Below are 13,387 nucleotides of genomic sequence, written 5' to 3' on the forward strand. Positions count from 1 at the left end.
TTCAAACCCAGGAGTGGTTTTTTTTTTTTTTTTTTTTTACTACTGTCAGTCAAGTTAAACAGATTCAGTTATCTTCACGTGCATTGTTCATTTCGTGTACAGTCTCTGTCTTCCTCCCTATTCCTTAGGTATTAACAGCCAAATGCAAAATCTGACCATATTTTTAAGTAAACACACGGCACAGAAATCATAAATGATATTCCAAATTTTAGTGTGAGTTCACTTGGGATTGTCTTTGTACTAATGGTTCTCTCCAACAGCCTGGATAACCCAGAGCTGTTCGGTGGAGCCAAACGGTAAGTGTCCGGAAATTTGCCGACACAGCCCTTTCGGCATCAACGTTGTGACTCTTGCTTCACATTTGGTTGTTTATTTTAAAAATAAATTTATTTATTTATTTATTTTTGGCTGCGTTGGGTCTTCATTGCTGCACGCGAGCTTTCTCTAGTTGCGGCAACTACTCTTAGTTGTGGTGTGTGGGCTTCTCATTGCCGTGGCTTCTCTTGTTGCGGAGCACGGGCTCTAGGCACATGGGCTTCAGTAGTTGTGGCACGCAGGCTCAATAGTTGTGGCTCGCGGGCTCTAGAGCGCAGGCTCAGTAGTTGTGGCGCACGGGCTTAGTTGTTCCGCAGCATGTGGGATCTTCCCGGGCCAGGGCTTGAACCCGTGTTCCCTGTGTTGGCAGGTGGGTTCTTAACCACTGCGCCACCAGGGAAGTCCCTCACACTAGTATTTGAGCCAGGGCTCTTTCCTCATAATTTTTCTAACAGCTATGTCTTTAACGCATATTATTCTTATGTTTTTCTAGCACTTCCTAAGAGGTGTGGCCGTGCTGCCAGTTTGTGAATTCTTTGGAAAGAGCAAAATGTGTTTTTTATGGTTTTATTTTTCCAGAAGATAAAACATGCACTATTAAGTTTCTGAAGCCAAAGCACAAAATTCTGAAGCCAAAGCCAGTAGTTGTTCAAGCAAAAGAAGAGTGAGGCTTAAATATTATGGTATTCCCTGTGAACAAGTGAGAAAGAGCAGAATTGGGGAGATCATCATGTTCTGATAGGTCATAGGTGGACGATTGAAAGGCTCTGGCGAGGGCTGCCCTGGTGGCGCAGTGGTTGAGAGTCCGCTCTGCCGATGCAGCGCACGTGGGTTCGTGCCCCGGTCCGGGAAGATCCCACATGCCGCGGAGTGGCTGGGCCCGTGAGCCATGGCCGCTGAGCCTGCGCATCCGGAGCCTGTGCTCCGCAACGGGAGAGGCCACAACAGTGAGAGGCCCGCGTACCAAAAAAAAAAAAAAAAAAAAAAAAAAAGGGTCTGGCGAAATCCAGGAAAGGGATGTAATTAAGATGATAGACGAGGGCTTCCCTGGTGGCACAGTGGTTGAGAGTCCGCCTGCCGATGCAGGGGACACGGGTTCGTGCCCCAGTCCGGGAAGATCCCACATGCCGCGGAGCGGCTGGGCCCGTGAGCCATGGCCGCTGAGCCTGCGCGTCCGGAGCCTGTGCTCCGCAACGGGAGAGGCCACAACAGTGAGAGGCCCGCGTACAGCAAAAAAAAAAAAAAAAAAAAAAAAGATGATAGACGATATTAAGGTGGAAAGAATGGCATTTCTAAAAGAAAATAAATAATGTCACATGACCCACCAAAAGTCTAGAGGCAGTGCTAATAGATTTTTCCTTTTCAATAGGTCTCATCTGAACTCTGTAGCAACCCTTTCTCAATCCAGCTTCTGCTAGTTTAACAATTTAGGTTTAACCCTTTTGTTCATTTTCCCTTCCTCTGCCAGAAGCATTTATAATCCTCACCCAGACCTTTAGAAATTAAATGATTCAGATGATAACTTTCTACAATCAAATTTAGAAATAAAATCCAAAAAGGGGGATACGAATGAGCACTTCTAGAACAGGTATCAGGTAAAAGGAAAGGAATCTTTGAATTAAATCAGAGAGTAGAATGTGAGAGTAGAACAAGGACATGAAGGATTTCCCTGGTGGCGCAGTGGTTAAGAATCCGCCTGCCAATGCAGGGGATACGGGTTCGAGCCCTGGTCCGTGAAGATCCCACATGCCGCGGAGCAGCTAAGCCCGTGTGCCACAACTACTGAGCCCACGTGCCACAGCTACTGAAGCCGGCATGCCTAGAGCCCGTGCTCCGCAACAAGAGAAGCCACTGCAATGAGAAGCCCACGTGTAGCAACAAAGAGTAGCCCCTGCTCGACGCAACTAGAGAAAAGCCTGCGCGCAGCAATGAAGATGCAATGCAGCCAAAAATAAATTTATTTTTTTAAAAAAAAGAACGTGAAGAGTGCCTCCCACTTCAAGAGGACGTTTTGGGTGGAGGCACCACAGGCATCAAATTGCCATGATCATTTCTGAGAAATGACTTCATGTTTATGGCTCAAACACCCTTCCCACCCTACCAGAAAGTAGCCAAGTGAGTAATGAAATAATAACACACTGTATGTATAATAGCATCTGTTATTATATCATTTAGCCACAAACCACCAGGTATTGCTATTCCCGTTTACAGGAGTGGAAACTGAGTGCCCAGATGACACAGCTCAGCAGTGCTGAGTGCAGCTCTGTCAGGGACATTGCTTTTTGACTCACAACCCCATGCTTCCTCTCTAAGAGATGCTGTTGCTTTCTAGAATCCCTAGAGCTAGAACCCGCTTGTTATGTTCATCTTTCACCCCTACGTCAGCCCCAGAAACCTCTTCGGTGACTCACTAGTTTCTGTCACCAAATAAATTACTCTTGGCGAACTTGCAAAATGACTGAATTATGGCTTCCTTTGTGGTAAATTGAGATATATCAAAGCTAAGAGGTGGTCAGAGTCATACAGGACACATAGCAACCTGTTGGAAGTGTTTGGTTAAGTCAAGGTCCAGGGTAAACCTGCGTCAGTCATTCTACACAAGCTGAGAGCTTTGCAGTTCTGGTGGTAAAGACCATGTAATGACAAGCTCTCTTACACTTAGATTAACTTGGAGATACTAAAACTCTCTTTCAAGCATCTTAGAATTACCTCTTAATGTGCAATCAACTTTTGATGTGGAAAAAACCCTTTATGCTGGTGATAGGAAACAGCAGCTAATCCTCTCTATTCTGGACATTTGACTTTAGAATTCAGGGAGGAACTCTCTGTTATATTATTCATTTATTCACACGTATCTCCCAACCCCTCTGGTTTCCTCTGGGAATAACCTTACTCCCAACTAGATGCTATTTGTGGCCCAGCACCCAATGATTGAGAATTATCTGTATTGATCTGGGTCAATACAAAATAGTTGCTGGGAACCACTGGAAGCCAAATGTCTGCTATAACAGAATACCATAGACTAGGTAGCTTAAGTAGCAGAAATTCATTTTGCACAGCTCTGTAGGCAGGGTGTCAGCATGGTCAGGTTCTGGTGAGGGCTCTCTTCCTGACTTACAGATGGCCACCTTCTTGCTATGACCTCACATGGAAGGGAGAGAGAGAGAGAGAGAGAGATTCTCTCTCAGGTCTCTCATAAGGGCACTAATCCTGTTACCGACCAGGGTTCTTGGCCTCCTTAATCAATAGAAATTGATCAGAGGCCAGACAAGAAATTCAGGCAAGGCTTTATTGGGGGCCCTGCTGCAGCTGGGGGGTGGGGGTGAGAGCAAGTAACAGGTTCCCTTGCTTGCTTGCTTGCTTGCTCCCTGAGGCAGGGGGCGAGCTTGTTACTTACATGGGGTGAGGGTAGGGGCAGGTCCAGGGGTCGGGCTGGAGGGGCGGCTTAGGTGGTTTGCCCACCCCTTGGTGGTGCTGTGTGCAGGGGGCATGCGCAGTACCCTGCTTTTGCTCCTGACACCCTTTTTTCTGCTCCCAGCTCTGCAGAAGTGGCAGTTGGGTTTTGGGTCTTTTTGTATCTTTTAGTCCATAATTTTCCCCAACTGCACTTCGTATAGTTATTTTTAGTCCCTTATAGTTTCTCTGTTGCTTGGGGAGACGTTTGTCCAGGTGCAAACATTCAGCAAAGGGTCCCAGGTCCCAGGCCTGTCTCAGTCCCATTCATGAGGGTTCAACCCTCATGACCTAATTACCTACCAAAAGCCCCACCTCCAAATATCATCACATTGGAGACTTAGGCTTCAACGTGTGAATTTGGGGGGTGGTGGGAGGACAGACACATTCAGCCCATAGCGTAATAATTTGGAAGTATCTTGAGAATGCCCTTAAAAACTGGTATGTTGATCTCAAATACTCTCCAGCATTAGAAGAAAGAAAAAATTCACAAGGATTCACCCTGTAGTGTTAGCTCAGGACTTAGAGGTGAGGCATAAACCTGTGATGTCCTCAGGATTCTACTAGGGATAAATGGCGTATGATTTCTTCTGCTGGAGTGTGTACCAAGTTTGACCTTGTGAAAGATACCATTGCACAATGCAGGCTGCAACCTGGCTGTGCTCTTGACTGTAATCCTGCTTTGTTTTCTTGGGGTGGAGGGAGGAACAGGCAGAGCCATCAAGGATGATTGTAATTGATTCCAAGTAGTATTGTTAAATGGAACAGAACTGCTGAGAAATAGGTGTGAGTCGCTCCACTTTAGATGCAAAGGGTAAATGCAGTGGGTGTCACAGCCAGAATAGTAATTATGTCATCTGCCTTGTCCAGGAATGTGATTTAGTAATTGCCACATTTTCTCCCCATCACTGAAGCTTGTAATTATAGTGCAACTAACAGGATTATGTGCTAACTTGGGCTGTTTCAATCACCTCTTTTATTCTGCAATGTAATGGTAAAATTCCACAGTTGTTCCCAGGCTGCTGATTCTTTTCAACATCTGTTATCTTGTAACTTCAGTACTAAGGAGAGGAGGCAAAAATTCTCTGGGCATTTCGTAACAGAGGCCTTTAGGCAGAGCAGACTTCAGGCTTGATGAGAAAGCATAAACAGTAAGGGAGTTTCACATTTCCAACCATAGTAAAATTTTCCCTTTGAAAGTGAATCGTCTGTTTTATGATTCAAAGATGGCAGATGTTTCTGGGATATGGTGAAGTTTGCAAGCCATATTTTATATGCACTGAAGGAAACTTTCAACCATAAAATCAATGTAGGGCTGATTAAGGAAACCCTCTCTTTCAATCTAAGGAGCAGATTTAGGTTAATTAATGCCTGGATACTAAACTCTGTGTTAGGATGTCACCTTTCATGTGGAAGGCTCATTAAGATGTTCATTACGGGACTTCCCTGGTGGGTCAGTGGTTAAGAATCCGCCTGCCAATGCAGGGGACACGGGTTCGAACCCTGGTCCGGGAAGATCCCACATACCGCGGAGCGACTAACCCCATGAGCCACAACTACTGACCCTGTGCTCTAGGGCCCGCGAGCCACAACTACTGAGCCCGCGAGCCACAACTACTGAAGCCCGTGAGCCTAGAGCCCGTGCTGCGCGTCAGGAGAAGCCACTGCAAGGAGAAGCCCGCGCACCGCAATGAAGAGTAGCCCTCGCTCGCCGCAACTAGAGAAAGCCCACGCACAGCAACGAAGACCCAATGCACTCAAAAATAAATAAATAATTTTTAAAAACCTATAAATATAAAAAAAAACTATAAAGGTGTTCATTACATGTGTGTATCTTTTCAGATCCCATTACAACAAACTTCAGGGGTTATCCAAGATATTTTGGCTATACAGGAATAAAGGGACCTTAGACACTGCATGAAATAAAGCTGATAGCGAAGGTGGAAAAAGGTGGAAAACTCCCTTTTGTTGTAAGATGACTTACACGCTCGTATACCATACTGTCCAATGTTCCCAATAATCTGAGTGCATCTAGGAAGCTAAAATTGCGTGGAGCTAACCCAGACCCACACATTTGGTCTTAAACTGGGCGCCAATTACTGGGCGCTAATACTGACTTGATTCCAATTTCATTCCTGTTGTACAGGTGCACGGATAGGACTCTGCAATCCAGAGGCATGCAGTTATAACTAAGCAAACACATCTGTGATCCTAAAATAACAACAACAACAACAAAAGGAGGCAATCTAAGAACAGCTTGTTTTCTTGAAAGAAAAATTGTGGCATCTCAAGTGCAGTGTCACCTTTGGAGGTGACAGAAAAATCCCTAAATTAGACCTGCTTGGAGCTAGCGAGGCCAGACATTAACAACATGGTTTTCAGGGCGTCGTAGACACGGGGCTGGGAGGGGAGCAAATACACACCTGTGAGACCGGAAGGAGGCCCAGCCCCATCTCGCCTCCGCGGGCGTCCCCCCACGCCCCATTTTTTTGAACCCTCTCCTCCCATGTCCTGGCCTGATGGTTGGCGATGCAGCGCCCCCTTGCGGTTGCTCCCGGGAAATTAAACTCGTCAAATCCACCCACGATGGATGGATCTGAACATGTAAACTGATCAAGGGGAAGGAAGCTGTAATGTTGGGATTGGTTGTTAGCAAGCCAGCTTCGGACCAGATAGATCGTGTTGTTAATAGGTAAACTGAGGCGCACTAAAATTTTTGAAGAGTTTATTTAGGCATACGTGGCGTCGAATCCGGCAACGCCAAACCAAAGGTAGTTAGCCGTCCACCGACAGGCATAGGGCAAGGTGTTTATAGAGAAGATGCTGAAGCAAAGCAGCTATTAGGTATAGCTTAAGCGGTTGTCTCAGGTGGGAAGACCTACCTGGCTGTTTGTGATTGGTCTTAAGTTTCACTTTCTCACATTCTAAGGCTTCTTGGTTTTGGTTAGTTTACGAAGGCTACTAAGGAATTAGAGCCAACTCAGTGTAATAGCGTCCTTGTTTAATTCTCTAACAGCGTGTAATGTAGGTCACAGCCTAGAGGAAGGAGTCTCAGGGTGACATTGGCAGCGTCCATCCAGTCACTCCCCAGAGCACCGGGAGAGAAGAAAGCCAGTCCCAGCTGAGGACACTCACCTGTTAGGGTTTCCTTGGCAAGACTGTCCCTGGATTAAACAAATGACCTAAGAAACTTTAGTTGAAAGACTCTTTTCCTACTGGTCACGTGAGTTCCCAGGTAGCTGGTCTACAAGGAGAGTGTGGTGGCCCAGCAGACGAGAACTTTCCAGGCCACCTTACAGTTAAAGTTTTCATAAGCAGTTGACCAGGCAGCTGCTGCAGCATTTAGCTTCTGGGGCCAGACTGCTAGCTTCAAGTTCTGGTCCTCTCTCTTACTAGTTGTATGACCTTGGACAAGTTTCTTAACTTTCCTGCATCAGTTTCCTCGTCTGTAAAGTGGCTTTAAGAATAGTACTTAGGGCTTCCCTGGTGGCGCAGTGGTTGAGAGTCCGCCTGCCGATGCAGGGGACACGGGTTCGTGCCCCGGTCCGGGAAGATCCCACATGCCGCGGAGCAGCTGGGCCCATGAGCCATGGCCGCTGAGCCTGCGTGTCCGGAGCCTGTGCTCCACAACGGGAGAGGCCACAACAGTGAAAGGCCCGCGTACCGCAAAAAAAAAAACAAAAACAAAGAATAGTACTTAGAAGAATTAAATGAGGTCATACATAGGATGGTGCATTTAGCACAGGGCCTGGCACATAATAAGCACTCAGTAAATGTTAGCTATTGTTCTTATTAATGGTTTTATACAGCTGTCTCTTGAACTTGTTTAATATGGATCTGCCACAGGAGATGAGCCATTCTTGGCATGCCAGAAAATCGTGTTTCTGGGTTCATGTGGCTGGGACCAGCCTCTGGATAAAGGAGGCAGGTTGACCAAGGTAACTGCCCCTGTGTGGAAGTGGATGGGGTATTCAGACACCCCTGTCTCCCTGCCCTTGTTCATGGCCCTGCAGTGGTGTGCAGCTATTCTCCTGTGATGTTTTAGCACATACTGATTATTCTAGTGACTTTATAATTTTTTAGCTCTTCTCAGTTAGATCTTTAGAGGACAAAAATCCTGCCTTATTTTTTCCCCTGTGCCCTCTCAGTTAGCTAAAAGATGGACACTCAGTAAATACTTCCCAGATGAGATGATAAAGTTTATAGAGAATTCAGAACAAATGGAAGCATGTCCCAAAAAATGAAATTGATGGGGAAAATGAAAACTGGAGAGGGGATGTTAAGACATTCTTAAATGAACCATCTGGAAGAGCCCACTGAAGTCAGAGCTAAGAGGACAGGTGGCTGTTAGGGGAAGAAAGTCCCAAGACTGCCGCCCTCTTGTGTGTGTGGGCCTGGGCAGCAGTGTAGACCAGTTCGCAGTGGTTGCCAGAGAAGCCACTGGATGACTTCCGTGGTCACCCTAACAAGGTGGCCACGGAGAAGGCCCCATGCCTCTCTGGGCCCTGGGAGAAGCCTGGAATGGAGAGTAGGGGATCGTGACTAAGGCAGTCAAGGGAGAGCACTTGGCTTTGGATCAGAAGGTCGAAGTCAGCGTGCTGTGTGCCGAGCGCCGTCTCTCAGTGCCATGCCCACGCGCTCACTCTGTGATTCTGGTTCTCTTGTGTGTCCATCACAGCTTTGTGGGCTTCGGAGTCAGCTTCCCTGCTCATGTGCTCTAGTCCCTTGTGATGGCTTCACAGGCCCCCTGCAGGCCTATATTTGTGGCCTCACCTGGGAGATTCCTGTATGTGTGTCCTGTAAATCACTGCAAACTTCATTCTCATTCAACCCAACATCCATTTATTTAGGATCTAAAATATTGCCGTGGTGCTATTAGAGCTCAAATTATAGACTGTTTAGAGTAAACAGGATCTTGGAGATTTCTAACTCACCCAGTCTGACAAATGAAGAAACTAAAGCTCAGAGAGTTTGAGTTACTTACCCAAGGTCACACAGGCATCTTGGGGGCAGAGATGAATGGGGAAGCCTGATGCTCCATTCCACACTCCCAACAAATGTAGACTTTGTCAGGATTTAGGTTGACTCATCGGCTCAACTTTTAGTTGTTTCATTCAAAGGAAAAATTCATTACATATCTCTACTGGAATTCTTTGTAGGATTCCAGGCACTGCTAAAATAGGTAGGTCTGGGCTGGAAATCAGAAGAAGAATTTCTGTAAAATTTTGGAAGATGGGCCAGTTTTTAAAACCTGATGGAAGGTGTATGGCTTGTACATACTGGGGCTTTCAAACATTTTTCATTCACTTGTGGAGTGTTTTTTCATTCTGGAGAAGATTTAGACATTGAATGTACAAAAAGGATTAACTTTGCCTGCTATATACTTACCCTGGCCTGTAGCCTCTAATAAGCACAAGCTAATGGGGCAGGATGTTAATTCACAGACCACTCATTTGCCAGACACATGACACAGACCACGGGCAAAATGAGCTTCCTCTTGGCGAATCCTTCTCGGCACCTGGCCTTCTCCCAGCAACTCCTCCCCTGGAACTCCTGGAGTTGAGCTGGGGGATAGTTTGATCCACAGTTGCCAGGTGTCAGGAGGCTTCAGATAAGCCTGGAAGGAAAATGGAAAGGGTGTTCTGGTCAGGAGCAACTGTCACCTCAGGGGAGTGGCCATTCCAAGTTCAACATGTGCTTATATGTGCATTCTATATAATGTGCTTATGATCTGTGTTCTGTCGAGGAGGAATAAGTGGCTGTGTTGGTCACGAGAGTGGATTGCAATAAAACAATGACAATAATAACTACAGTCACACTGGCTTGGCTTGAGCCAGCACTCGGCTTTATCCTGCTAGAAATGGTTTTGCAGAGTAATGGTGGGGCTCCTGGCCTGGAGCTTCCACTTATCCCTCAGTTGAGAGGACGACGAGGCTGTCTGGACCTTTCTGCTGGCCCCTCATTCCTCTCTCGCTATTGATCTACTCTACCACCAGGCGATATCTCTTTGTGTTACCTAGCCTACGCTTGTACTGCTTGATGCACAGCAGGCCAATAGATAGAGAGATGAGGTGTTGGGACATGGAAGGTGACTTTATTCAGAAAGCCAGCAGACCAAGAAGATGGTGGACTACTGTCCCAAAGAACCATCTTCCCTGGAGTGAGAATTCAGGCTTCTTTTATACTAAAGGGGCAGGGGGTGTGGCTGGTTGTTGCAGACTTCTTCATGTAGGAATCTTTTGTTTTTGCACCTGTCCCCATAGGGCAGGTCACGGTGTTCCTTTAAACCTCCAACAAGGCAACTGTTGTCCTCTGTTCTGCAACTTTTTATCTCTATATGAATGGAAAGGTGTTTTACCTTTAAAGGTCAGAGCTTTGAGAATAGGCACTCCTCTGTATTTCAGGCTACAGGCAACATTCTTTACAGAAGGTGCAGAGCCAGCATGACTAAGCACAGGAAACAGAGCACAAGGGTTAGAGCTAAAGGAACAGATCCCATATGGAGTCATGTTTGTTCTTCTCTGTCACATTTCCTTGGAAGCATGTTTCAAAACCTGTCTCCTCTGGGTTTGCACAAGTCCACTCTCCAGACCACGGAATGGCCTTGTCGTTGGTGGTGCACACGACACAGCCTGTCCTTGCGCTTGTCCACTCTCCAGATGGACGCCTCTGCCTCGGACCCACCGTGAACCAGCCTCTAACCCTGCACCTGTGCTGTGTCCCCCTGCCCCCAGGTCTCCCAGGCAGCAGCGGACCTCCTGGCGTACTGTGAAGCTCACGTGCGGGAGGACCCTCTCATCATTCCAGTGCCTGCGTCAGAAAACCCCTTCCGAGAGAAGAAGTTCTTTTGTACCATCCTCTGACTCCGTTTGCTATGAAAACGTCTCCTTTCCGGTCCGTAAAATCCCTTGTAGAGACCACGCATGCTCATAGCTTTAGGGAGCTCTGCCCACCCCCACCCCCGCCCAACCAGGATTGCCCAGGCCTGTCTCCTCTTTTCACTGGTTTTCTTCACTGCATTCTATTTCACTTTTTCTTTTCATTTTCATGTTATTTTCATTATTAGAAAATGAAATAGACATTTTTGTAGCCAAATAACAAATGTGCCAAGTAAAACTAAGTATGGGTTTAAGGGCTTAAATTTTTTTTAACATCAATTCCCAAGTTTACATTGGTCAAGTGTATACATTTCGGTGGATAATTTATTGAGAAGAGAAAACAGTCCCCCATTCGTGATCATTCAGTGTCAAATCAGATCATTTTGACCAACTGAAGTATATGGGTAACGTTTCCATCTCTCTTCCTGGAGAGTGCAGTTCTGCAAGTTCTCTATTTCCTGCTTTTCTATCATCCTATTTAAAGAAGAAATAACCTGCATCATCGGATGGTTTTCTAAACGTGGGTCATCCTGGGGCCTTGTGGCCCAGCCCCTGATGGAGGGTCCAGACCCCTGTTTCCCACTGATTGTCATTGATCCCTTTGGAGGTGGTCCTTCTACAAATGTAGGTGTTGGGTGGATACTGGAGTGAGCTTAACTGTAAATGTCACACCATTACCTCTGTTTATGTGCGCCAGCCAGGCGGGCCAGGGGCACACGTCTTCTCTCCAAATGCCACCTTATCGTGCTCCCTCCTATTCTGCCTCCTGCTCTGCATGGGCTGCATTAATAAGGGCCTGTTCTGGGGACTTCCCTGGCAGTCCAGAGGTTAGGACCCAGTGTTTCCACTGCAGGGGGCCCGGGTTCGATCCCTGGTTGGGGAACTAAGATCCCACAAGTTGTGTGGCATGGCCAAAAAAATATAACAATAAAAATAAGGGCCTTTTCTGGGCACAGCACTGGGTCGTGTGGGGGTTTCACCAGGGTAGCCCCTGCCCCAGAGGAGTGAGTGAGAGGCAGCAGCTCACCACGTAGCATCCACTGGTCAGAGCATTCACACGTATCCACTTATTTAATCCTCCAACAATAAATAAATGCCGTGAGAGTCTGTTCTAAAGAGGGGGAAACTGAGGCACAAAAAGACCATGTAGTTTCCCCGAGGTTGTAGATAGTGAGCCAGAAGACTGGGACCTGAGCCCCTGAGCTCCACTGCCTTCCAGGCCTACCTGTTTGCAGGCAGGTAGGTAGACCTGCAGACAACCCGAGCCACATGCCACCAAGCAGCGTTGCTGGGGTCCCCTCAGCAGCACACGTCTCTTCCCATCTCCGCCAGGAGCAGGTGTGTTGGGCCCGTATCCTGGCAGCTCATGGAAGATGAAACGTGGCTGCTGCCATGGAAGGCTAGGTGGCTCTCGATTTTTCTGAGACAAACTTGCAAGCCCCACCTGAAACAAACTCCTACCACCCTGGATGAAGGAAGGGAATAAACCACAGGGGCAGAGAGCATTCTGTCCAAGTATGTCCTGTTCCGTTTGTTTGGAAACTGTCTCCCTTCCTGGCCCTGGCAGTGGCTTCACTGTAGGGCAAGCCATTGTGTGCCTGGAACCTGCAAACTGGGGATAATGGTAGTTACTCCTCCTGCCTTTCTGTCTAGGACAGAGGGAGGTGCTACATAGATGAAAGCTCTGATTATCATTTAAAACAAATGTGCTAAATGCCAGGCTGTAGTATAGGGAAGAACGCATGACTTCAAAGATCCATGGTTCAGTTGGAGGAATCATGTAAAACCGCCTACAAAGAGGCAAATGTAATTTTCAGATCAGTTAATGACTTGCTACCCTCATAAATGGTTTTAGTATATTTTTATTCTTTGTTTCTTTTGTTGAAACCCATTCTTTGTTTCATGAAAGCTCCCTGGTAATAACACTGTTGTTAGGAAGCTGTGTGCTTAAACTATGGCAGGATTGTATGCTGTCTGTGATAATAGGACTTCCAATCCTCCTTTATTTTGGTTTATGACCAGGACCTGTTTATTCTCTGGTCCACAGTCTTCACCAAACTTTCTCCCCTTTGTTTTCACTTCCAACATCCCTCCGTATTCTGCCTCCACTTTTTCCCTCTTTTTCCTTCTCCTCCTCTCTTCCTTGCATCCCTCCATGAGATGCCTTTTGTCCTTTTACTACACCTTTTCCTTCCAAACCTATGGCATTTTGTGTGGCTTGCCCCTTTTAACGTATCCCTGAACTCATTGCTGCCCTTAAAGGCAAGTTCGTGAACATGCACTGTGAGACACGCAAACATGTGGATGAGCCCCTCCCCCCCAGCAATCGCCGGGAGCTGATGAAGCTGCCTGTAGCGGGCAGTCGTCATATGGTGTTTCTAGCTTGGCTGTCCAGCACCTGACCCCTTTCCTAAAGGGGGAAATCATGAAATCACCCCTATGTATAAATGTAGGGATGCAGTGCCCCCAGCACAGTGGATGCCGAAGTGGGGAGGTCTTCTCTGTCTCTCAGGTGCATCCCCTTTTCCAGCACCAGACCGGCCAGTGACCCAGGGTGAACTCCTTGGACTCCCATGCTTGGGATTGTGAGCTTGGTGCAAGTGACACAGAAATTAAGGGGTGCTGAGATTCGTTTCATGGGAGCTGTGGTGGTCCAGGGGTGGCAGTGGTCCAGCAGGGGAAGTGTCTAGGATTGGCAGGCTGTAGGGGTGGCGTGGTACTAGTGTCCAGGGATGGCAGAG

The 13,387-nt window shown here is 47.1% G+C and overlaps 1 protein-coding gene across 1 annotated transcript in view; it reads left to right on the plus strand.

Moving 5' to 3' along the window:
* The window catches only part of GNG4 (G protein subunit gamma 4), a 28,265-nt gene extending 17,634 nt beyond the window's left edge, over nucleotides 1–10,631 (plus strand). Inside the window, exon 2 of the mRNA XM_065894609.1 lies at nucleotides 10,503–10,631. Coding sequence (XP_065750681.1) covers nucleotides 10,503–10,631 — 129 coding nt within the window. The remainder of the gene's footprint in view (nucleotides 1–10,502) is intronic.
* Nucleotides 10,632–13,387: the final 2,756 nt, after the last annotated feature.

Source organism: Phocoena phocoena, chromosome 16 (assembly GCF_963924675.1).
Source record: "Phocoena phocoena chromosome 16, mPhoPho1.1, whole genome shotgun sequence".
NCBI classification, from domain to species: domain Eukaryota; kingdom Metazoa; phylum Chordata; class Mammalia; order Artiodactyla; family Phocoenidae; genus Phocoena; species Phocoena phocoena.